The sequence below is a fragment of the Phoxinus phoxinus genome (genome assembly GCF_949152265.1).
Source record: "Phoxinus phoxinus genome assembly, chromosome: 8".
In the NCBI taxonomy this organism is placed as follows: domain Eukaryota; kingdom Metazoa; phylum Chordata; class Actinopteri; order Cypriniformes; family Leuciscidae; genus Phoxinus; species Phoxinus phoxinus.
Genome location: NC_136883.1, coordinates 19,133,354 through 19,159,830, shown reverse-complemented (window position 1 = coordinate 19,159,830; position 26,477 = coordinate 19,133,354). Strand labels below are relative to the sequence as shown.

The window sequence follows — 26,477 nt, the reverse complement described above, 5'->3', positions numbered from 1 at the left end:
CCCAGCAACGCTAGCGCGGCAGCGCCAAACAAAAACACACCAGGATTGTTCGAGAGGGATCGGCTTCTCGCAGACCGATCGCCGCATGACATCAAAGCTCTGCGAAAGCGATCCAAAAGCACAAGGAGTCGTATGCTCTCCAAACACTCCCGGAGCTCTGATCGGTCCGCGCCGCTCCGATGCATCTCGAACAAGTCTTACATCAGCAATAGCGATATTGCGTTACTATTCATGATCATGGCTTTGCGAACCTGCGTCGGGATCCAAACACAGCGAATCAAACGCGTTCGTGCAGCTCGCCGTAACTTGCATAGACGGAGATTACAATCGAGCAGCTATTAGCTCGATTAGCAGCTATTTAAAAAATGACGGTGTGGCGAGGGGGGCGTGGTTTTGCGAAGTCTGTAGCGGGAGAGAGAGGAGGGAGCCGAGCGGTGAGTAAGTAGGTCAAGTGCAGATGATGAACACCTGTGTCTGATTGCAGTAATTGGCGTGGAGAGACCGGATATAAGCCGGCGGGATTGAGAGAGTGAGAGAGAGAGTTGGACTGGGACCTCGTCTGCTGCTGCTGAGACTGAGAGAATTCACATTGAGAGAATCTGGATTTATGATTTATTTTTGCTGTGCTGAACGCATAGTGGACGCGCTCTGTGCGCACTTTTCTTTTTGAACTTTGGACTTAAAATAAACGAGTGTCCCAGCCACGCCGACCCCTGTCTTCTTCCTTCCCTGCATTTTCACATTGAACCTCGTTACAGACGGTCACAAGTTTCTTTTCATCTTGTTGGTCACGGTAACCCCGCCCCCAGCCCCAGACGCAAGCGGTTCTTCTAGACCAGCAATGTTTTGGTGCTACTTAAGAACCACTTTTACTGGTTCGGAGCTGGTGCTTTGTTGGTCGAAAAACAAAGAACCGATTTGAAACTAGGCTCTGGCTCCGAACCAGCACCAGCTCTGCCTTGGTGGAAAAGGGGTATCAGGGGCCAGACCCAAAGCTTCCACAGCTCTGGGTGAGGGTGGAATATTGAGCCCTGTTCCTGTGTCAGCAGGTCCCTCCTGATGGGAATTTCCCATGGAGGGCCGTCCAGGAGCCAATTATGGCAGGAGGACAACAGGAGCCGTTATGTCTACCAACAGTAGACTGATCCCGTCGCAACGGACCCTCTCTAGAACTCCCGGGGGCAGAGCAATCGGGGTAAATGCGTACAGACGCACGTCTGCACCATGGCATCCAACCCCAGCGAGGCTGGATGTGTGAGGGAGAACCACAGTGGAGAATATGTTGTCTCTCGTGACGCAAATCCAAACGCAGAACCACTTCCGCTGGGCCGAACCTCTCGCATATTAACTTCACCACATCGGGGTGAAGTCTCCATTCCCTGGGCCCCTTCCTCAACAGGATGTCTGCTCCTCGTTCTGGTCCCCTGGGACATACATTTCTCTGAGAGACAACAGTTTCCGTTGGGACCAGAGGAGAATCTGATGTGCCAGTCTGCATAGAATTCGCGATCTAAGACCCCCTCGATGGTTTAAATAGGACACCACTGACATGTTGTCTGTTCTCACAAGAACGTGGAGACCTTTGAGGTCTGGGAGGCCCTGGGAGAAAACCCCAGCAAGCCGAAGGGTATCACGGTGGACGCTGCTGCCATGAGCCCTAACACTCTCTGAAAATGTTTCACAGTGATGGCTTGGCCTAGTCACCGTGGCCAGGATGGACTCGACCCGTGCAGGAGACAACTGTGCCCGCATCGTCACCGAGTCCCAAACCACTCCCAGGAACATGGTTCTCTGCGCTGGTGACTACACGCTCTTTTTCATGTTGAATCTCAACCCCAAGCTCTGAATGTGGCCAAGGACGACATCTTGATGCCGAACTGCCAGATCTCGATGAGCCAGTCATCGATGTAGTTTAGCACATGGGTGCCCTGGAGACTGCCCTGGAGACTCATGCACTTGGTGAATGTGCGAGGGGAGAGTGCTAGGCCGAATGGAAGAACCCGATACTGGTATGATTTGCCACCAAAAGCAAACCTCAGGAACTTCATGTGAGAGGGAAGGATGGAGACATGGAAGTATGCGTCCTTCAGATCTATCGTGACAAACCAGTTCTCGGACCTGATTTGGTTCACGATAATGGGAATTGTGAGCATCTTGAACCTGAACCTCCTCAGAGACGAACGGTATTTATATAGTTTTTACCTCTTGTAACACAGCCACGTCCAAGTGATCTGAGGGCGCGGACGCTTCCTTCTGTGTGACGTGTGGTGCATAGATACACTAGATGTCGCATTAAATACATTCGTTCCAATGAACTGCCGTAGCCAAGGCGACATCTAGTGTATACATCTATGCAACAGTCTGCGCACACGTCACACACCAGGATGCGCTCGCGCCCTCAGATCACTTGGACGTGGCTGTGTTACAAGAGGTAAAAACGATAAATACTGTTCGTTTTCTCACACAAACCACTCGTTTCGTGTCTTAGGCCATCAATATGTACTTACGATGGGGAATTGTTTAATTTGGACGATGGGGAATTGTATTGAATAGACCTGCATGATATGACTGTCAGACAATAACGGTTTGACCTAAAAATTTCAGAATTTAAACTACTGCGGAAAAAAGACACCTACATCTTGGATGCCCTTGAGGTAAGCTAAAACATACCAACATTTAATTTCAAAGTGAACTATCCCTTTAAGGTTAATTAACCTCATTAAGGTTTCCAAGTCAGTAATATGAGATTGTGTGTATGTATTTGTATTGTACTTACCCTGTAACTACATGGAACAAGAGGGTAAAAAGTACCACTACATGATACGAGTATCTTTCCCCAATATTTAAGCAAAAGTTGCAATAGTTTTAGTTTTCATTGCACTTTTGTTAAAAAGATTACTGTATAAACGCAAATATATGTACCCTGTCATTTTTAAAAAGTCAATATAGTACGTATTGGTACACCATTATTACAAAAAGGTACGCTGTATGTTCTTGCTAAATTGCTAAATAAAAATAAATAAAAAAGATTGTTGTATCATAATAATAGGATAAGTATAGCCTGGCTCCGCCCTCCTACGTACTTCCGCTCAATTTTCATTTTCCTTCAGTACTACGTCTGGGTTTGTGGCATATTCTTGAGTTTTCTCCGAACTATTTTTTTACCAGTCCAATCAGCAAACTGATTAAAAAAGGAGTGGCTGAGAACGATGACGTTTAGGTCGTGCACTAGTTTGAGTTGTAGGGTTACGTCACAACCAAACGTTAGCGATTGGTTGTGGCAGATCCAGAGTGACTCTGGGCAGATCCAATAGTTTTAAACTTCAACAGAGGACCCGCCTACAAGGAAGTTAATGCTTGTCAATGGAGAGTGGCCAGACTCTTTGTACAAATGAAATGTACGAGAGTCTGGTAGGACCAGGCTAGGATAAGTACTCCTTAGTTCTATAATACTTGCAGTATAAAAATGTTTTTAATTCTCCTGGTTGTTAATTGTTTTTTCCCCAAACCAGTGGCGTAGCAAGTCAGTCCCGGGCCCATATGCAAAATTTTTTTATATGGACCACCCTAAGCGCCGCCCTCCAAGTACATCGAAGAGACATTTATAGACGTTCATTGTAGCATAAAAATAAATAAAAATACCATACCAGACAATACCATAAAAAACACACTACCCAACAACTTTTCCACAACCAGAACGGAACAGAAAAAAGTCTAACATAACCAAGGCTCACCCAGTGTCAATAATAAACAAATGCATGCATAAAAACGATCTTGACACAGCAGCTCAAAATGTAAAAATCACAAACCTACTCACTAATTTTAGTTGGATTCTCCAGGCCTTTCTTTCGGCAAATTCATCCACGATGTCCTTGGTGTTTAATTCACGGCTTTGTGCATTCTCAGTGATAAAGATAGTCTAAAATATATATTTTCAAAACATGTTGTACTCTAAAACTGCAAGAAAACCAAAGGCAAAAATCTGAACATGTTGTGTTCTAAATTTTAGGTGGACGGCGACGGCTCCTCCGGATGCGGGCAGACGACAGGAGTCCCCCGTTCACTGCTCCATCCCATCATGGCGAATGGCAGCAGGCTCCGGCCCACGACGAACGGCGGCGACTCCTCCGCTCCCTCACGGACGGCAGCCACCCCTCCAGCACCCAGGCGGCCGGCAGCGAGCTCGACCGTCCCCCTGGCAACTCACTCCAGCGCACTGGTGATGGACTCTGCTCAGCCATGCTTGATGGCACTGCGGATTCCCCACAGCAGTGAGGGGTCTTTGACAGCGCGTTCCTCCTTCTTCCCGGGTTTCGGCACCTGTGTAACAAGGTTTGTTGTTATGGGAAGAAGGAGGTGGGAACCGGCGAACATTCAACACTTTTACTAACAAAAGAAAAAAATGTATAAAACAAATACATAAACAAAAGTATAAGCCAGCAGCCCCTCGCGGACGACTGCTGGCCACACAAAACATCAAATAAAACTCAGGCCTGTTCCTCTCTCGATCTTCACTGTCGTCGCTCCTCCTTTATGCTTCCGCGAGACCGGTGCATCGCACAGGTGTCGCTCATTATCAATCTTGGCACCGGCCTCGCGCCGTTCTCCCACGGCCCTCGGCCTCGTCCTGCTCACCACAATATAGTTTGTCAAGATTAGTTTAGGTTTAGTATAGGATATTACTGTTTTACATACTGTATGTAATGGTTGTGGGCCCACTGGTGGGCCGGTGACACTTATACCATAGCAACAAAATCTGGCACGAACTGTCCCCATTCATATTAAATAAGTATTAAATATATATTGTTTCTTATGCTCAAATACCATTAAAAAGAGTATTTTTTCAGGCTAGATCAGCCCATATGCATGTGCAGTCCTAAGTGTGCATCTCAGAACACTGACTGTTTCTATGGGAACCAGAGCTTCTAACAGCAGCTGCAGTGACAAAATGGCTTTATTGGTGATTGGCTCTTAAGGTGACATCCTGATTTCCAGTGAAGACCACTTGGCACCGCCTGCTCTTTTAAATGAACAACCCATACAAGCTGAGAGGGTAAGTGGCTCAGAAAGAGAGAGACATGTGGATCACTCTGTATATTTCTATATACTTATTCTTTAACTGTACCACTGCAGCTTCAGTCCTCAGATCAGATACCTGCCAGATCCAGGGACACTTCAAGTTGAACGGCATGTACCAGGATGGAGATGTTATACTTGGAGGCCTGTTTGAGGTTCACTTTTTCACAGTGTTCCCAGAGCTGAGCTTCAGAACAGAGCCAGAACCACCATACTGTGAAATGTGAGTGAAATATGAACATTAATATACTCAAAAAACTTGTTGACAGCAGTAATGCTATCTTGACAACATTTTATATTAAAACAACTGTATATTTAACCAAGTGTGAACCATAGAAGAGATCCATGAGTGTGAACTCTGATGTATTTGCTGTGTATTAATACTTCTATTAATTTGTCATTTGTTTATCTCTTTTTAATCTAATTAAATGTTAACATTTATCTTGCTTTTTTCTTAGATTTAATATGGAAAGCTTTCAGCATGCACAGACTATGGCTTTTGCAATAAATGAGATCAATAAGAATCCCAATCTGTTGCCTAACATCACTCTTGGTTACCATCTTTATGACAACTGTGTGATGCTAGGAATGGCGTTCCGGGCTGCCATATCTCTGGCTAGTGGGACAGAGGAGTCCTTCTCCAGCCTCAACTGCACTGGCCCTCCTCCGGTGATTGGAGTGGTGGGGGATCCTAGTTCAACTCCATCCATTGCAATTTCCAGTGTTCTGGGGCTGTTTCGAGTACCTATAGTAAGATGGGATGAAAAAAAGTAAAAAATAAATAAATAATAATAATAAAAAATAATCAGCATATTAGAACGATTTCTGAGGGATCATGTGACACTGAAGACTGGAGTAATGATACTGAAAATGCAGCTTTGCATCACAGGAATAAATTACATTGTGAAATATATTAAAATAGAAAACAGTTATTTTAAACTGAAATAATATTTCACAATATTAATGTTTTTTTCTGTATGTTAGTTTTGTCTTGTTTGTCTGTTGTTGTTTTTTTTTTTTTATGCAAACAAATAAATGCAGCCTTGGTGAGCATAAGAGACTTCTTATAAAAACATAAAAAATCTTACAGATCCCAAACTTTTGAATGGCAATGTATGTGTGTGTGTGTGTGTGTGTGTCCTGCCTCATCTGCTTGTGTTACAAATATTATAAAGGCACTGATCATTTTTATGTTGATCATCACTAATTTTCTAACACCTTGTCCTCCCTCTCCATCTCCCCTGATTAGGTTAGTCACTACGCCACCTGCTCCTGTTTGAGTGACAGAAAAAAGTACCCCTCTTTCTTCAGAACGATCCCCAGTGATGCCTTCCAGGTGCAGGCTATGGTTCAGATCTTGAGACATTTTGGATGGACCTGGGTTGGTCTTCTCTACAGTGACGATGACTATGGTATCTACGCTGCTCAGTCATTTCAGCAGGAAATGCAGCGGTTTGGATATTGTGTTGCTTTTTCTGAAATTCTACCCTATGATAATAACCCCAGAGATATTCAACATATAATGGGAGTTATTCAGGCCTCTACAGCTAGAGTGGTGGTTGTTATCTCCCCTGCATCCTTAGTGATACCTTTGATGGATGAGTTGGTGTTGCAGAACATGACAGGCAGGCAGTGGATTGCGAGTGAATCTTGGGTCACTTCACCTGTGTTTCACACACCACGTTTTCTGCCCTTCCTGGGGGGCACACTGGGAATTGCCATCAGACGTGGGGAGATCGAGGGGCTTTATGACTTTCTGTTATGTCTTCGTCCAAAAAATGATCCAAGAAATAATATGTTGAGGATCTTCTGGGAGAACATGTTTGGTTGCAGTTTTGAAACAGGGGGTAAAGAGACAGAAGGAGATCAAGTGAAAACAGTGTGTACAGGACAGGAGGATCTGAGCATTACAGACACACCATACACTGATGTTTCAGAGTTGAGAGCAGCTTATAATGTGTATAAAGCAGTGTATGCCCTAGCACATGCGCTTCATGACCTGATGCAGTGTGAAGAGGGGAGAGGACCATTCAGTGGGAACAGATGTGCTGACGTAACACACTTGAAACCCTGGCAGGTAAGACTCAAATATAAAGTGCAGATTTACATAGAAGAAGAACTAGTCAAATCACGTCACGTCACCTTTATTTATATAGTGCTTCATGCAATACAGATTGTTCCAGAGCAGTAAAAAGTGCAACATAACCCTGTCCTATCTACATCTGTACAGCTGGTTCACTACCTACAGAAAGTGAATTACACCACAGGCTTTGGGGATCATGTGTCATTTGATAAGAATGGAGATGCTTTAGCCATCTATGATGTGATGAACTGGCAGCCGAGGACAGATGGATCAATAACTATCTACACAGTCGGTGTAGTAAATGATGGGCCAGAAACAGGGATGGTGCTCACACTGGAGGAGGATGCTATATACTGGAACTTTGAGACAAAAAAAGTAAATTAACATTGCATTTTAATGTTATCTTTTTTTGCAGATATAGTCTAAAGTATAGTCAAAGCTACAGTATAAAACAAATGAGAATATATTACTTGAAAGGCCAAGCTTTTCATTGTGTAAAAGACGTAACTGATGATGTCTCTTTCAGGCCCCACGGTCTGTGTGCAGTGACAGCTGCCCACCAGGAACCAGACGAGCCACGCAAAAGGGTCTTCCTGTCTGCTGTTTTGACTGCCTGCCATGCGGAGATGGAGAGATTTCTAATACAACAGGTGAGCAGATTATTCTTGGCAAAATTTAAAGGTAAATTTTTCTTAAATTCTCACCTTCTCTCTTATTCTCACCTATAGATGCTGTTGAGTGCACAGTGTGTTCAGATGAGTTCTGGTCCAATCCAGATAAGGATCAATGTGTCCCCAAAGAAGTTGAGTTTCTGTCTTACGAGGAACCTCTGGGCATCTCTCTGACCACTGCATCTCTGCTTGGCACCTGCTTCTGTGCTATTGTGATGGTCATCTTTGCACATCATCGTAACACTCCCGTAGTACGCGCCAACAATTCAGAGCTCAGCTTCCTGCTGCTGTTGTCACTCAAACTGTGTTTTCTATGTGTGCTACTGTTCATTTTACAGCCAAAGTTGTGGACATGTCAATTAAGGCATGCTGTTTTTGGCATAAGCTTTGTCCTGTGCATTTCCAGCATCCTGGTCAAGACTATTGTGGTAATAGCTGTGTTTAAGTCATCTCGGCCGGAAGGAAAAGGCGCAATGAAATGGTTTGGAGCAGCTCAACAAAGATGTTCAGTTCTGATCCTAACAGTCATCCAGGTTGTGATATGTGCAGTCTGGCTATCAACTGCCTCTCCAACACCCCATAAAAATAGCTACTATATCCGCTCTATAATAGTATATGAATGTGCTATTGGCTCAGTGGCTGGTTTTTCTATATTGCTGGGATACATTGGACTGTTGGCAGCAGTAAGTTTCCTGTTAGCCTTCCTGGCAAAAAATCTTCCAGATAATTTTAATGAAGCAAAGTTCATCACTTTTAGCATGTTAATCTTCTGTGCAGTGTGGATTGCGTTTGTTCCAGCATATGTGAGCTCACCAGGGAAATATGCAGTGGCGGTGGAGATTTTTGCCATTTTAGCTTCTAGTTTTGGATTACTGGGGGCCATATTTGCCCCAAAGTGCTATATCATACTTTTACATCCAGAGAGAAACACTAAGAAAGCCATAATGGGAAGAGAAGCACAAAATAAATAGTTTTGCATTATTGTGATGTAAAATTATGACTTCCTATTTAAAAATATTTTTATTGGGTTGGGTATATTATTATATTTACTCGACACATTTGACTGCCATATTCCATCAAAGCTTCTCTCTGCTGCTCTCTGATGTGAGTAATTTCACATAGTCCTACTCACTTAAAGTGGCACTGATTTATATGCTTCACAATTAATAGATAAAATATAGCTACATTTCAAATGGTAGAACTTTATCATCAACATAAATTGTCATATCACCCAGCCTAAAAACGGTTTCATTTCAAAGCATTAAGGCCATAACAATACAACTTTAAAGTTGCTTTGAATATTTATTGTGAAAAGCGGTTGGTAATTTTTTTTGTATATATATAAATATATACAAAAAAATTGATTGTAAATTTGACTATATCACTATTAATATTTATATATCATATATTAATATAATATATTATATATTCATATTAATATATTAATAACCTCTATAAACAAGACAATTACATTTACATCCTTTACATGTTAATCCTTGTGAAACTAAAAAGTTTGCATGTTGAAGTGAATAGTTTTAAAATGTACATATTAATATATATATATATTCAGAATTATCAAATGTAATTTACGCTTGATGTAATAAATAAATGAGGAGTAAAGATTGTTTGGCATAATTGCTTGATTTTGATAAAAGGATATATAGGATATAGAATATATATGATATGTGTCACAGGATATATGTGATATGTGTCACAGGATCTGCCACATCACCAGCCACTCTACACACATCGAATCACTCAGCTCCCCCTGTCGTTCACAATCACTAGAATACTGATTCTCTCCTCCTGCATCTAATCACTAGCACTCCCTTTATAAGCAGTCACTATCCACACTTCAGTTATATGGTCTTGTTGTTGCCATCCAACGCTCACAGACTGCCTACCTGTTCTACTCACCTGAAATACCGACCTGTCTTCCATGGTTAATTCCACTTCCTCATCTGTCATCCGCCACAGCTTGCTGGTGATTAAGTTCTTTGTTTTTCACCAAACTATCAGACTGCTTGATACTCACCCATTCATCTCTCCTGCTGCTTCTTCGATACCTGTAGTGGTGGGCAGATCGAGGCTTCGTGAAGCAATGAAACAGTTGAAGCAAATGTGCCATATTGTGTCGAGGCTTTGAAACAATACGACACCCGTCTCAACGGTGACACCTAGTGGTCACTTGCAGGTGTTGATCTGAAACAACCTTGACAACGAGCCATTAAAAAATGTTTTTTTTATTTTTTTATTGTATTTTTCCAATATGTGAAGCTTTAACCTGTAGGCTCCCCACTGTGCATAATGTTATTTTGGTCATGAACATGTTATATTAATAAAATAATTCAAGCCACAATGTTTTGACAAGTCACAAATTATTTTTATTCAAAAATTTTCATTTCTCTGCTGTGCAAGGACTTAGCCTACTTCTTTTTTTACAGATAATTTCTCCAGCCTTTGAAAAAATCTTCTCACAAGGAACACTGGTCCTGGCATGCAAAGATATTTTTTAGCTAGGACATACAAATTTGGAAAGATATTACTGCTGTCACGGTTCATGGATTCATTGACTCGCCCTCGCTATGTGTGTGTGTGTGGAAATAGTGGGCACGGCTCATCAGCGCGGCTCGCTGTTCTCCGCTAATGAGCTGATCGGCGTCAGCTGTTTTGAATGAGAGATGTCCTATATATTGTTTATCACCTCGTCCTGTCTTTGTCAGATGGTTGTGGAGGTTCTCGGGCCCAGCTCACAGTCTTCTCTCCCTCGCTCCAGTTTCCTGATCTGAGGTTCGTCTGCCTGTTCTGAGATTCGTCTGCCTGTTCTGAGATTCGTCTGCGGTTGTCCCGTTTGCTGTCTGCCCACTGAGTCGTGCGTTGCCGAGCCTGTTTTGAATCCATGACTTTTCCTTCGAGCCATGACAGAACCATCTGACCAGATCATGGATTCAGCGAGTGCAATCAGCTTGAGTAGTTGCAATGAGCAGATGTATGCCGGTAACCACGCCCGCATGGACCGTCAGGATGAACAGATCGGTGCCTCGGGTCGGGCGATACAGGCTCTGGTAACGCAGGTGTCCGAGCTCACCTCTCAACTACAACATCTGAGAGGTCCCACAGCACAGCCCCCGCCTGTTCCCCATGATATCCATGGCCAGACCCTCGAACGCCACCCTCCTTCCGGTGAGACTCCAGTGGGCAGGCCGCGCCTTCAACGGCCAGGCGCTGGTGGACTCGGGAGCGGAGGGGAATCTGATGGACTTTTCAGTGGCTCACAAGCTTCACATCCCTGTCAAACCTCTGGAGCACAGTATCACCATCCACGCACTAAATGGACAGAGACCTCGGGGCATCACTCACACCACGGGACCCATCACACTTCGGGTAACCACACTGAGCGGATCTCACTCTAACTCACTCAGTCACCTCACGCTCCCATTGTCCTGGGTCATCCGTGGTTGGTGAAACACGGACCCAGGATAGAGTGGGGTCAGAATTCTGTGTCCAGCTGGAGTAATCAATGTTATGCCTCATGTCTTTCGTCTGCTGTTCCGTCTGTTTCTTGTTCTGTGTTGCAGGAGGAGCCAGTGAATCTATCTAACGTGCCACCAGAGTATCTCGACCTGAAGGAAGTGTTCAGTAAGTCCCGGGCTGCTTCTCTTCCTCCGCATCGTCCCTATGACTGTGCTATAGATCTACTGCCAGGTATGTCTCTGCCTAAGGGCAAGTTATATTCGCTTTCTGTTCCAGAAAGGGAGGCTATGGAGAAATATATTTCTGATTCTCTAGCAATTGGGTTTTTTCCGCCCTTCCTCTTTAAATATTTGGTTATGCCGTTCGGGCTTTCCAACTCCCCAGCGGTCTTCCAGGCACTCGTCAATGATGTGTTGAGAGACATGGTAGACCAGTTCATATATGTTTACCTGGATGACATATTGATTTTTTCTTCGTCTCTCCAGGAGCACGTTCAACACGTCAGACAAGTGCTTCAGAGGTTGCTAGAGAATGGGCTTTTTGTCAAGGCGGAGAAATGCGCTTTTCATGCACAGTCTGTTCCTTTCTTAGGGTACATCATTTCGTCTGAGGGAGTACGAATGGATCCTGAGAAGGTTAAGGCTGTGGTGGAGTGGCCAAGCCCAGATTCCCGTAAGGCCCTACAGAGGTTTCTGGGGTTTGCCAATTTCTCCCGGCGTTTTATTCGCAACTTCAGCCAACTAGCCGCGCCTCTGACTGCCTTGACCTCCCCCAGAACGACGTTCAGGTGGTCAGACACAGCTGAGGCTGTGTTTGTCAAACTGAAAGGCTGCTTCGTTTCAGCTCCCATCCTTATAGCCCCTGATCCATCACGTTCGTGGTGGAGGTCGATGCGTGAGAGGTGGGGGTAGGAGCAGTGCTATCCCAGCGTTCTCCAACAGACGACAAGATGCATCCCTGCGCGTTTTTGTCCCGTTGTTTATCGCCTGCCGAACGTAACTATGACATTGGTAACAGAGAGTTGTTGGCAGTTAAGTTAGCGTTGGAAGAATGGCGTCATTGGTTAGAAGGGTCAGGGGTACCTTTTATCGTCTGGACCGATCACAAGAACCTGGAATATATCAGAACCGCCAAAAGATTGAACTCCAGGCAGGCTCGGTGGGCACTTTTTTTCGGACATTTTCATTTTTCTCTCTCGTACCGCCCGGGTTCCAAAAACATCAAACCCGACTCTTTATCACGGATTTTTGACCATTCCGATCGCCCGTCTACTCCCGAGTGCATTTTACCCGAGACCCTATTTGTGTCCACACTCACATGGGAGGTCGAGTCGAAGGTCAAATCGGCCTTAGAAGGGATACCGCCTCCGCCCGGTTGCTCACCGAATCGTTTGTTTGTGCCGGAGGGATTACGGTCCGACGTTATTCAGTGGGGTCATTGTTCCAATATAGCTTGCCATCCAGGAGTTTTTCACACTAGTTTTTTAGTCAAGCAACGGTTCTGGTGGCCACTGATGGCTCGTGACATTCACAGTTTTGTTTTGGCTTGCTCAGTTTGTGCCACTGGTAAGACTTCCAATCGACCCCCAGATGGGTTACTTCAACCGCTGCCTGTCCCTTCGAGACCCTGGTCCCACATAGCGCTAGATTTTATCACCGCCCTCCCGCCATCTCAGGGCAATACGGTCGTTTTGACTGTGGTGGACTTGTTCTCGAAGGCGGCTCATTTTATTCCCTTGCCCAAATTACCCTCAGCCAAGGAGACAGCGTTGACCGTTGTTGATCACGTCTTTCGCTTATATGGCCTCCCGATAGACGTGGTTTCTGACAGAGGACCCCAGTTTGTGTCCAAATTTTGGCGGAAGTTTTGTAAGTGACTGGGAGCGACTGTCAGTCTGTCCTCAGGGTTTCACCCCCAGAGAAATGGTCAAACCGAGAGAGCCAACCAAGATTTGGAAAGGGTGTTACGATGTTTGGTCTCCAAGAATCCTTCCTCTTGGAGTCAGCAACTTTCAATGGTGGAGTACGCACACAATACGTTGCCAGTGTCGTCCACGGGCCAGTCTCCGTTTGAATGTAGTGTAGGTTACCAGCCACCAATTTTTCCCAGTCTGGAATCCGAAGTCGCGGTCCCCTCCGCTCACGCCTTCATCCAGAGGTGTCACCGCACATGGACTAGAGCCCGTGTGACTCTACTCCAGGTGGGGGCGCGCACCAAGGCTAAAGCCGATCGCCACCGGTCTAAGCCTCCCGTATACGTCATTGGTCAAAAGGTGTGGCTTTCAATATGAAGTTAATATGAATCCGCGCGTCAATATGAAGTTACTGTGCTGGTGTTCTATCAATAATGCTACCTATCAGATTGTACTGTGTTCTGCCTTTGTTTACTGTCCATTACAATAGAAATCACTGAGTAGCCTTTTCCATCGACAAACGTGCAAAATTGATCGCGAATATGCAGAGTTGGCCCGTACATCTAGCTGGCAGAGTGCCAAATCTTTACCGGCGCCTTCAGCATCGCCTTAAATACAGTCGAGCCGACGCGGGAATAATATATCACAGGGAGTGTTAATAATGAAGCAACACTGGTACTGTATATTGGTTGTAGCAACAATGACATCCGGTCAGCTGCTTTTCGATCAGTGAATCCCAATCAACAAACACAGCCTCTGTTGTCCCAGGACTGTGACGCGCCTACCATTTGCGTAAATCATTGATCTGAGAACCCAGATCTCTTCCTGAGTAAACAAAAGTATTCTGTTTAACTGTTCTGCTGACCAGCCCTTCGAACAAGCCACCATTGTTTAACAGATGTTCACAAGAGTCCACTGGTTGTTAAACTAATCAAGTCTAGGCCACGCACATACATACAGATTTCCCCTGAGGGGGGGATAACGCGAGTTCACCCAGCAGCCATCCTGGTGCGTGAACTGTGACTGACTCTGCGCACCAGAAACCAACTCCAGAAAAGGACTTCTACCATAAAGTCACTCTTAAATGTACTCCCTTTTTGTGTTAAGATGTGTTTATAAACCATAGGAAAGCATATATATGTCCTAGTGTAACATTAATCGAACTGCAAATGCCTATACCAATGCATAATAATGTAACTTTGTATTCCTATAATCTTAATATGACGTGTTTGATATCTCTGTAATTCTCTAAATCTAACGGAGTTGAATCTTGATAATAGACTACAATGGTATGATTGTTACGATATGAATCCTTTTCAGTCGTAGAAATTACAAATTCCAAAGCTCTGTCATATATTATACAGCAGGGGGTCTTCTCGACAAGACAAAGAAAGTTCTCCCGCTTCCAAATAACTGAAGGTGATTGGCCACTCGCGCAAAAGAAGGCGTGATCCATACATTCCTTAAAGAGCCAAACGCTCTCTCTTTCTCCCCTCTTCCTTCTTCCGCTCTCGTCTGCCCGTCATGTGAAGTCTCCGGTCCTGAACTCCGCAGGAGTTCCCTCCGTTTTATTTTCTTTATCTTAGTTTTTGTTTCCATTTTCAAATTCTCCTTTGTTCGCTTCCACCCAAGAGTGAAACGAACTTAGCCTGAATTACTCCTTCGGTAATTTCACTTCCAAGAGGCCTTCAAATCTCCCGCGACCAGCGCGCTCTGGAAACACGAGAGCTCGCGCCCGGCTCCAAGGACACACGCACACGCGTTTCCTTTCCGAATCCCAGCCACACACAAACGAACTATGCAAGTATAACTCCAACGAGTTTTTATGTTTTAAGGTTTGATTCGTTGCTGGCTCTCAAAAAGGTCTGTGATTTTGCTATTCTATGACCATTCGTGATCTCTTGTTCCTCTCACTCATTCTCTCTCTCACTCATCCTCTCTCTTTCTTTCTCCCTCTCTCATCTGTTATCCGTTTAGTCTTGTATTGTTTAACTGTAAGTTATGTACATAGACATATAATCAGTGTATATTGTGTAGTCCGTATATTCTGTAGTTTTGCATTTATTAAAACCATTATACAGTGTGCGAATTACCCATCAATATTCGGGGGGGTCCCCATCTCCCGACTGTTGCGCAATACCGATCAAAATTTTCTCTCTATGCAGTAGGCCTATAACATTACAATATTGGATGCATGCAAGCCAAGACAGTCAGTATATAGCCTACATGACAACACACACGCACACACGTAACAATTTTTGATAATCTGATATGCTATAGTATTCGTAAAGCATCACTGACATAGGAGGTTGCATTGGCTAAAGTTGTTTGGATACATGTTGTTTTATAACAAGAAGAGGCAAAGTTGTGCATTACAATGCAGACATGTGCAACAAAATGTAATTGTGTAACAAAATAATATTTTTTATTTAAACAAATGTAATTTTACTCTGTTTATTAATGTTTTACTTCACATTTGTGCAGTTTTTGGAGAATTAATGAAATATTTTACATTTATATAAATAAATAAAAAAAATGTTTTTATACAAAAATGTTTATATTTTATGCTTTTTTATGTAACATTCACTTTATAAAAGACCAACATTTCTAAATTTAATTTATGGGGATAACATTGACAATTTTTTCTTTTAATTTTGTATTTTTTTTTCAATAATGTTACATTATGATTACAATCAAACCTGAAAAATATGTTACAATGAGAAAAGTTTAGTTTTTAGAGATTATCATTTATTCTTCTTTTTTTCAGACAATTTTACAAATGTCTGTAACAGAAACAAACTGTAACAGAACAGATATGAACAGTTATGTTACATATTGAAAACACTCAAGGGTTAAGTTAAAATAGACCAAAGATGCCTTGGCTCGACTACTTGTGGTTGCTGTCCTGGTTTCCAGGAAGAAGAGAGGCGATGTCCTGCTTTAATCCAGCTTCTGAAAAATAGAACTGGGTCAAATTTGTCCAAAGGAGGTCCGTTGAGGTCCACAAACAGGAGTGAAGACAGGCTGTCTTCGCGCAACCTGTTGCGTGTCTGGTTGGCCATGTTATTAACTGTGGAAAACGTACTCGGTTACTAACGTAACCTCGGTTCTCTCTAGGAGAGGGAACGAGTACTGCGTCGAAAGAACGCTACGGGAAAGATATTTCTTTGTCGAGATTGAAGCCTAAAATTAATCCTTAATTTTGTAATATTGTAAAACGCTTTTCTGAAGCATACAACCTAGGCGGAGCAATACAGCTCACCCATTGGCTGCTCTGCCAGAAAAGCACAGCCTATGCGAGGCCAGAGACGCTGACCAATGAGGACGCTTCGCGCCCTTCTGCGTCACCTCCCGCCCAAACAGGCGTGGCCTAGGCCTATAAATACGAGCATAGCTGTCTAACACGCCGATTTTCGTCAATGAAGCGACGCAGCGTGGGCACGCACGGCCATGAGACGCAGTACTCGTTCCCTCTCCTAGAGAGAACCGAGGTTACGTTAGTAACCGAGTACGTTCTCTTACGTAGAGTTCTCTCGTACTGCGTCGAAAGAACGCTACGGGAACCCTATGCAAACCGCCGTGCGTGCTCTTGGATCGACACAGACACCTAAGGGCGCGCGCGCCCTGGTATACAAGTGCCTACCCCAAGAAGTATAGGGAGAGCGGCTAAAATAGCATCATCCCTTATAGTAGTGCCTCTTAAGGCATAATAGCATATATATGTAAATATAGATATATATGAGGGGTAATAGCATGCTCATGGGACACATTGTCAGTGAGTGATGCTTAAACATTGAAGTGACCTGGGCCGCAGCGCGGGGCAGGAACACTTATACATATAAACATTGAAGTGACCTGGGCCGCAGCGCGGGGCAGGAACACTTATACATATTAAACATTGAAGTGACCTGGGCCGCAGCGCGGGGCAGGAACACTTATACATAGTCTTCTAGACCGAGAGCAGTTTAGCCTGCAACGCAGGAACCTCTAGGTTATAGAACCTAATAAATGTAGACGGGGAGGCCCAGCCTGCCGCCATACAGATATCTTGTAACGAGATTCCGCTATACCAAGCCCATGAAGAGGCCATGCCTCTCGTGGAATGTGCTCTGATGCCCAAAGGGTATTCCAAGCCTCTAGATGCGTAGGCTAGCGCAATGGCGTCCACTACCCATCGAGACAGACTCTGTTTCGTTGCGGCTCGTCCCTTGGAGCGCCCGCTGAACGAAACAAAGAGCTGCTCCGTCTGTCGAAAAACAGCGGAGCGGGACACGTAAGCTCTTAATGCCCTGACCGGGCAAAGGGAGCTATTTCCGTCCTCTGAGGCCGGCAGGGCCGACAGGGAGATGACCTGAGCCCTGAACGGTGTGTTGAGGGACTTAGGCACGTACCCATGCTTCGGTTTCAATACGACTACAGAGTCGTTTGGCCCGAACTCCATACAAGAAGCTCTCACTGAGAGCGCTTGCAAGTCTCCCACACGCTTCACTGAAGCGAGAGCCAAAAGAAACACGGTCTTGAGAGACAGGTGTTTCATGTCAACTGAGTGAATAGGCTCGAAAGGGGCCCCTTTCATAGCGTTCAACACTGTAGAAAGGTCCCAAACGGGGACTGAAGGAGGCCTTGGAGGGTTTAACCTCCTGGCGCCTCTCAGGAAGCGGACCACCAGGTCGTTCCTGCCTAGTGAACGGCCAAGCGTTGGATTAACGAACGCTGATATGGCAGCCACATAGACTTTGAGCGTGGATGGGGTTCTTCCCTTATCCAATAGCTCTTGCAAGAAGGAGAGAATCTCCGGTTCTCCACACTGAAGTGGTGACAGACCTTGATCTGAACACCATCCAGAGAACACCGACCATTTGGAAGCGTAGAGCCGTCTAGTAGACGGAGCCCTAGCTTGTTCGATCGTGTCTAACACTCCTCTTGGGAGGTTAGCGGGTACCCGTTTATGGCCCATACGTGTAGGGACCAAAGCTCGGGGTGAGGATGCAGAATCGAGCCCTTGGCCTGTGAGAGGAGGTCTCTCCTCACTGGAATCGGCCACGGGGCAGTACTTTTCAGTCGCATCAAAGCTGGGAACCAGGTCTGATTCGTCCAGAATGGAGCAACTAGCAGTACTGAGCATCCGCTCTCCTTGATACGCTCCAGCACTTGAGGCAGGAGTGAGACAGGAGGAAAAGCATAGAGCGGGCGGCGGGGCCAGACTCTGGCCAGCGCGTTCGCGCTCTTCGAAAAGAATTCTGGGCAGTGAGCGTTTTCCTGGTTTGCAAACAGGTCTATTTCCGCTCTGCCGAACGTTTTCCACAGCAGACGCACTGTCTGTGTGTGTAGGGACCACTCTCCCGTAGGAACGTTGTTCCGTGAGAGTCTGTCCGGGCCTACGTTCAAGTGGCCTGGCACGTGCATTGCTCTTAACGAGCGCAGGTTGTGCTGGGCCCACACCAGTATGCGTTCCGCTAACCTGAATAGGTTCCGGGATCTCACGCCACCCTGGCGGTTTATGTAGGCTACTACCGACATGTTGTCCGAGCGGACCAGGACGTGGTGTCCTTTTATCCGGGGACAGAAGCGCCTCAGCGCAAAGTCCACTGCCATCATTTCCAGGCAGTTTATGTGCGGTAGTTTGGCTCGCTCTGCCCACTGGCCAAAGAGCGGTCTGCCGTCGAGCAGTGCTCCCCAGCCTGAGGTGGACGCGTCCGTGGACACCACCTTCAGGCTCAAGGAAGTCCCCAGGCTTACACCTGACCGGTACCAGTCTGACGCTCTCCATGGTGTCAGGGCTGAAATGCATTCCTGAGTGGCCTTGAGGCGATAACGACCGTGTAACCATGCTCGGCGCGGTACGCGCGCTCTCAACCAGAACTGTAGTGGGCGCATGCGCAGCAGGCCCAACTGCAGCACTGTTGAGGCTGAGGCCATGAGGCCCAGCATTTTCTGAAATCTCCTGAGTGGCACTATGTGGCCGCTGAGGAAGGATTTCGCCATTTGCAGGGTATTTCGCCTGCGCTGTGATGACAGCTGTGCTGTCATAGACAGTGAGTTCAGATCCAGTCCTAAAAAGGAGATCCTTTGACTGGGAAACAGTGAACTTTTCTCCCAATTGACTCTCAGACCTAAGCACTCGAGGTGATCGAGTATTAGTGTCTTGTGGTGAGCGAATTCTGACGGCGATTGAGCCAGAATTAGCCAATCGTCCAAATAGTTCAGAATTCGAACGCCCCGGAGTCTCAGGGGTGCCAGCGTCCATGCACACTGTAAATGTACGAGGTGCTAGAGACAGGCCGAATGGCAGGACTGTGTACTGATATGCCCGGCCCTCGAAGGCGAATCTCAAAAATCGCCTGTGACGTGACGCAATTTGTATGTGAAAATACGCGTCTTTCACGTATTTTTCACGGAAGTCTTTCCCATGCATCTGCACGTGTGACTAGGGGTTGAATGTAATCTGGGCCCTGGTCGCGAAATGGCGGCGACACGAGAGCAACCGTGTGCTGTGACATGGACGCCGTGGCGTGTTAGGCGGGGGGCATGTTTAACACAGTATGCATCCCGCGCGCGCTCGGCTCTCTGTGTCGAGAGAGAGCGCGCGGGACGAGTCCCGTAGGGCTCGTTATGCTTGTGAATAAACGTGGGCGCTTGGTGGCGGGCACATTTATAACACCGGGGACACTGTGTTTGTGTACTGACTGACCGTTCGTTAGTTTCGTTTTTACAGAAAACCGCGGAACGTGCAGTGTGTAGTGGTTGTGGGCACTGGAAAGTGGGCACGCTCACTACATGTAAAGCACAATCGACATGAGTCGATTTTATGTGTGCAGACCCTGTGTTGTACGGGGCTGTGCTTGCACGGGTTGAAAAACCGGGCTCTGGTCGCGAAATGGCGGCGACACGAGAGCAGTCGTGTGCTGTAACATGGGCGCCATTGCAGCGTGATGCGGGGGCGCGCTTAATCGAGCGGGCAGCCCGCGCGCGCTCTCAGCTCTCTCAGCTGAAAGAGAGAGCGCGCGGTGCGAGCCCCGTACGGCTCGGCATGTTTGAGAATAAATGTGGGTGCGTGAACGCGGGTACATTTATAGCACTGGGAAGTACTGTCTATTAGAACTGACTGACCGTGCATTGGTTTCGTTTCATAGAAACCGTGTGACATGTAGCTTGTAGTGATTGTGGGCGCTTGAAAACGGGCACGCTCACTACATATAATGCACAATCGAAATGAGTCGATTTATGTGTGCAAGCCCTGTATTGTGCGGGGCTGTGCTTGTGTGTACAAATGGGCACTGGGTCGTGGGCATACAGTTACACACATTACATCATCGGCCATGGCCGGGACACCGTGTAGCACAGAGAGTACTGTCTATCAGAACCGACTGACCGTACATTCGTTTCGTTTTTACAGAAACCACGGGACATGCAGTGTGTAGTGATTGTGGGCACTGAAAAGCGGGCACGTTCACTAACTTACATGTGAAGCACAACCGACATGAGTCGATTTTATGTGTGCAAGCCCTGTATTGTGTAGGGCTGTGCTTGTGTGTACGAATGGGCACTAGGTCGTGGGCATTACGGATACACACATTACACCATCGGCCGTGGCCGGGACACCAGTAAATACATTTTCAGATTTACCTGGGGCGTCGTGAAAACGGCGTCTGTGTGCAGGCAAACGGGCATTGATGCCGATTTGGTGACTGCAAAATACACTGGCACGGTCGCGAATGTTGGGACTGTGCGAGCGAGACATTTCAGTGAAATCCGGCCGCGGCGGGATTTTAACACTAGCTTTCCTCGAAGCAGAAGTGCGCATCCTGGCTGAAAACGGGGCTTTCCGGGACTCCGCGATTTCTTCGTGAATTCAGGAAGAAAAAGGCGCGGGTCGTGTTGAAGATTTTATTATTTAGAAGATCAGTAATTTAGCTACATATTAAGACACTATTATTTATTTCTTTTGTGAGTGTGTGACTTTGGATGTACTTTTAGGGGCTTGAAGAAAGGTCAAGAATACTGATGCAGCAGTGGATTCTATTTAAGTTTGTCACATGGTGCAAGACCCTATCTAGGATGTATGACCATTTTTGGAGGCGATGTATGTATATATGTGAAAAGCTAACCGATGTTCCGGAGTCATCTCCTGCGGGGAGTCATCTCCTGCAGGAGGTTGCTCGGCTTTGTTTTGTTAAATAAAGTCTACAATATTTCTGGCATCAAAGATCTCTGAGAAGTGATTTCATAAAAAGATTGAAACCACAACAAGTGGCACCCCAGCGGGACTTGTTAGGAGCTGAAGGAACCACAAAAGGCATCTCTGGTGACCGGCACAAACAACAGTGGCCACTGTACTTTGAGGTGAGCATTTTTGCTTTTGTGTAAAGTATGTGTTGGTCACCAGCAGCTGCCCGGAAGTGGTAAGAAAAGCTTCTTCAAATTTAAAAGAACTAAAACAAAATTGAAAAAGGGGTCTTTGATTCCAGAAATGATTGCATGCAGTTTGATTTCTAATAAGAAGGCCTTGTAGATATCAAGTAGTTTGTAATAGCGCGGGGGAGCTCCCAGTAGTGTTTACCAGTGCTTATATGATCCTGTGTGGATTTTGTGAACACTGGTGTTGCTGATTTGGCGCTAAGGTTTTGTTGTACAAATATGCAAGAATCTGTGTTTTGCTTTATTAAGAGGGCCTCGATGGATAATAAGCAAGAGCATGCATACAGAGGATTTGTATTTACTGATAAGGATATCAGTTGATTTATCTGTGTTTTTCTTGTAAGTGGGCATTGAATGATACAAGAATAGCATGTACACAGAAGAAGATTTTATGTTGTCAAGTGGGCCTGGATGGATGACAACCGTACTGATAAGGATATCAGTTATTATTGATTTGTGTTTTACTTGTAAGTGGGCCTTGAAGGATACAAGTAAATAGCATGTGCACAGATGAAGTTTTAGTATAGTTAAAGAGGTATTGTTTTTTCACTGTGTTGAGGAAGTGAATCAGTGAATCTTAGAGGTATTGTTTTTTGCTGTGTTGAGGAGGTGAAACAGTGAATATTTAATGTAGTGTTTTGAAAATAAAAAATTGAGAAGTAGCGAATAGTTCATATCTGACAGGGAATAGCAGAATAGGGTGTGTGTGTGTATCTGTGGGATCCTGTGTCTTGCTTGACTGTGCCTGTGGGTAAAAATAGTGACCCCCCTGACCCTGGTCACTTGAAAAGGGACAAAGAATGTGTGAATGAGATTTAGAGACATGAAATAAATGGTGTATTAACAAAAAGTAAAGGAAGACAATTGTTTCAAGATATTAACTCTGCAGATTATTGCAGTATGAAAAAAAGAAAGAAAAAAAAAGGAGTATTTAATCAATAAATGTAGCCTAATAATATATATATATTAATAGATCAATATAAATAAGATTGCACGTGCATAATATATTATATGATATATCTGAAGACGTCTAAAATTTGTATCTCATTATCCCTGAAGACAGAGTGGAAAATTATTCCATTGCGAATTATTAAGTTTGTGTTAAGAGAAAAAATAAGTTGTGCAGTGTTAGGTGATCAAGATTGGGTGACTAAGTTTCATAAACATTAGGAATCTTAGAATTGTAGTAAATATTGTTGATTCAATAATTAAAAAGAAAAAATAAGAGGAATTCCTTGATGTTGGTTGAGAAAAATGTTATTCACCATGCTAGATTATTTGAACACAGCATGCAAAGATAGAAGAAAGATTGAAAGCTGATCTTATGATAGGGACAATTATTTAATTGACACTTAGATAATCAAAGTTAGATTATTGCTGATATTGAAAAACAGAAATAGCTTGCTTTTTCCTGCAATGAATAACTTGCTTTACTAAAAATAGAATGGAAGAACTGCTGTTGTCAACCAGTGAGATTTTTATATAGAAGAACTAGTAAAAAAGATGGTTAAAAAGTGAAATTTAAAAGAGCTAATAGCTCAGGCACAATTGGACCTAGTATTTTTAAAAGTTAAATTTGATTCATGCAGATCTCTGAGTGTTCAAATTTCAGATGGCTTCACTGACAGTTTCAATGAAAGCAACAAGAGGCCAAAGGTCAAAGAGACTGCAGAAAGAAGACAGAAGTGGGTGAGGGGCTTTCAGCTCCCCTCCTGAAATTGACTTTCTGGAAAGCTCAACAAGGAGAAAGACTGATTTAATGCTGGAAAAGGTGAAACGTTCACTTGAGACTTTTCCTAAGGACAAAGAGAAAATCCTGAGATGCAAAACTCAGGCAGAATCAACTTCAAAGCCCAAACTGAGAAGAGGCAGAGAAACAGCAGGGGCTAACACCAGGCCTTTGAGTGACAGCATCGGCTGACGACATATGCAGAGCGACAGCCAAGAAGCTTCAACGGACTGATGATCTAAAAACAGAAGAACTGACCCTTACGGGGCACCACAGGTGTGGACTCCTCAATGATCACCAGAGACTGCTTCAAAGTTGGTTAATTATTATATTAACTTTATTTATTTTGATTATTCACTGGTCTAAGAGCAATTCTTTATATTCTCTGCTAAACTAACTCTCTCTGCTTTTTCAGTAGGTACAAGTCCAGCCCTATAAGAAAAAGAAAATATGTTGACAGACAGAAGTGGGTGCTCAAACTCACCAAATAATTAGAACGGAGGCTGGATTTGGTATAGTGAGAGCTATTAGATTAAACAACTATAGGGCTAAAAGCATGATAGAATTATTCTCTGGCAAAGAAAAAGATAGACAAAATGTCAAAGCATGATTATTATTGTAAAAGCATGATTATTATTGATTATTATTGTTGACAAAGCAATGATACTGGTCACTCCATCTTGTTTTGGTAAATTCTAGAGATAGATAGGAGGGAAAAGTTACTCCAAAAGTCCAAAATTATGAAATGACAAACGTCAAAACTGGGATAATGAGTTGGAAATGTTACTGGCCAAGAGTCCAAGATTATGCAGAGATCTCCAAATTTCTTCTTAAAAGCAGCTCATGAGCAAAGACAAAAATAATATGAAAGAAAAATTAGACCAACTAGGCCTATTATTCTAAAATATAGAGGATATTCGAGTTTATAAAAAAAAAAAAAAGGTTTTGTACAACCGGTGTTAAATGGAAACCTTATGATCATGGAAGCTTCTCAATAGTGATTGGACATAGTTGTGTTGACCTGATCAGACCTTGTGGCATTCCACAGCTAAAATTATAAGTTCTGCATTTAGAGCAGAACCTGCTGGAGCAGCCACAGGAGTGTGTGTGTTGGCCAATGGGTGTGACTGAGTATGAATGAGAGTGAGAGATTGTGTTTGAAGAGACAGAGAGGCAAATCAATTATTTTGCCAATACAGCTGTATTGAAAATTGAATATGTGGGCCCACAGGGCAAACTCTGCCCAATAAAATAAAGACCATGGATGAATTTGGTTAAATTTCCTGGTTGAAACTGTAGTGGCAATAGAAAAAATTTTGGGGTAAAAACAGTGCCACATTTTGCGCAGCGTATAACACATCTTACTTTCCTTTCAGAATATCATGATGGAGCATAACACATCTGACTTTCTTTTCAGCATATTGTGATGGAGCTGATTATTTGTCAAAAGTATGAAATAATGTCTTGTAACTTTTTTCTTGTAAAGTGGGTTGAGTGTTGTCCAAGATGAATAGTGTGCTGATAGTGGGACTCAAAACAATGAGATACGTTTTAAATTGACTAATTGTAAAAAGTACATTTGAAATTTAATGTGGGAAAAATGTAAAGAAGGTGCAAATATGAAGATAAAAAGCCAAATTTATGAAAAATAAAGGGAATATATGGGTTCAAGCCCTGCTGCTAATGAAAGGAAACCACTCAGCCCACATGACCATTCTACAGGTAACACTGAGGAGGACAATGGGCCAGATGAGCAGATGATTTAATATATGTTGTTGTCACTAACATAAATAATTAAGATTTCATTCACAGATGATAGTAGCTCAATTCCAGGAAGGTTTCTGGGATGGTTCTAACAAAGAACCAGTGACTGTGCATTGTAATCTCAGAAGAGGCTCAAAAGAGGCTTGTGCATTGAACAGCAAAGGGACATTTAAGGCCATGCTCCTCAACTTAAAATACACCAACAAGCCTCAACCCCCTCGACAACAGAAAGTGAGGGATCAAGGACATTGAGAGATCAAGTTCCCTTGCAAATGAGAGGAAAATAACCCATTGCAACAACTCACAAAGATCAACATGAGTGGAAAAAGGAGACAAACTTAACCAAATTCACAGGAATGAAAAGTTGCAGAAAGTGGGAGATTCACAAGGAGTTGTGCAAAGAAGAGAAGCAACAGAGTGAAAGAGATGAGTACAAGTTCAGACAATACTCAACATCAACCAAACTTTTCTAAAAATGTAATGTTAAAGCCCTTGAATATTTAGTAGCAACCTAATAATAACCCCACCAGAGAAGAAAATGTATGGTATGATGATAAAAATGAATGGTAATGACTAATTCAAGAAATTTACATAGAATAATGGGAATTAAAACAATTCATAAAGGAAAATAAAAAATAGAACTAAAAGAAATTTTAAAATAGAAAAAAAAAAAAAAGGGTACTCCAATGCAACTTAAAATTACAATTTAGGGATACAGTTGAAATTAAAACAAGTATTAAGACTGGCTATTAACAAATATTCGATTTCAATTTTAATTCATAAGATTATGTTATGATTCAATATGCTATTGACTAAATAAATATATTTCAAGTAGTGCTAATAGAACGACAAATTTAATTGGAAGTTAATCGAATTCAATAACAAGCAGGCACTTAAGAACAATCTATGGTACCAGAGGAGGGTCAAAACAGATATTTGACATTCACATGAAGAACAGATTGTTACACCAACATCACTTTTGAATATTCTCAATCCAGATGCGCAATGGTTTTGACCAGTGCGCAAGGGGGGAATAAGGAGAGATTAAGATAAGGAAAAAATTAAAAATTAAAAAGTAAATTAAAAGGCAAATCTGTCCAAATGTGAAATTTGTAAGGAGAGATTACGAATGTGAAATTTGTAAAATTTGTGCCAAAAAACAGTTAAGAAAGGAACAGCGACACAAATAGCCAAGAAGGACTATTAAAACGCTTAATAATGGATTATGTGGACATGATATAGACGGGTAAAGGCAATGATATTAGCAGAGGAAGGGCAGATGCAGAAATGAGATTTCTAACAGAGAAGTATTCCTTAGATTTGAAATGCTATCAGAAATAAATTCAGATA

General features: G+C 43.8%; 1 protein-coding gene across 2 annotated transcripts; it reads left to right on the top strand.

Annotated features, from left to right (window-relative positions):
* Positions 1 to 5,078: 5,078 nt before the first annotated feature.
* LOC307002746 (extracellular calcium-sensing receptor-like) lies at positions 5,079 to 9,270 on the top strand (the record flags this gene model as incomplete). 2 transcript variants are annotated; one of them, XM_079620657.1, is made up of 6 exons in its annotated part: positions 5,079 to 5,299; positions 5,535 to 5,826; positions 6,326 to 7,153; positions 7,307 to 7,534; positions 7,686 to 7,809; positions 7,888 to 9,270. In XM_079620657.1, 6 exons carry the CDS (start codon positions 5,079 to 5,081, stop codon positions 8,799 to 8,801), a joined length of 2,607 nt encoding a protein of 868 aa, XP_079476783.1. In that variant the 3' UTR covers positions 8,802 to 9,270. The 2 variants fall into 2 exon arrangements, with proteins under 2 accessions (XP_079476783.1, XP_079476784.1); XM_079620658.1 differs by having other exon boundaries at positions 5,216 to 5,299; positions 5,663 to 5,826.
* Between the last annotated feature and the right edge of the window lie 17,207 nt (positions 9,271 to 26,477).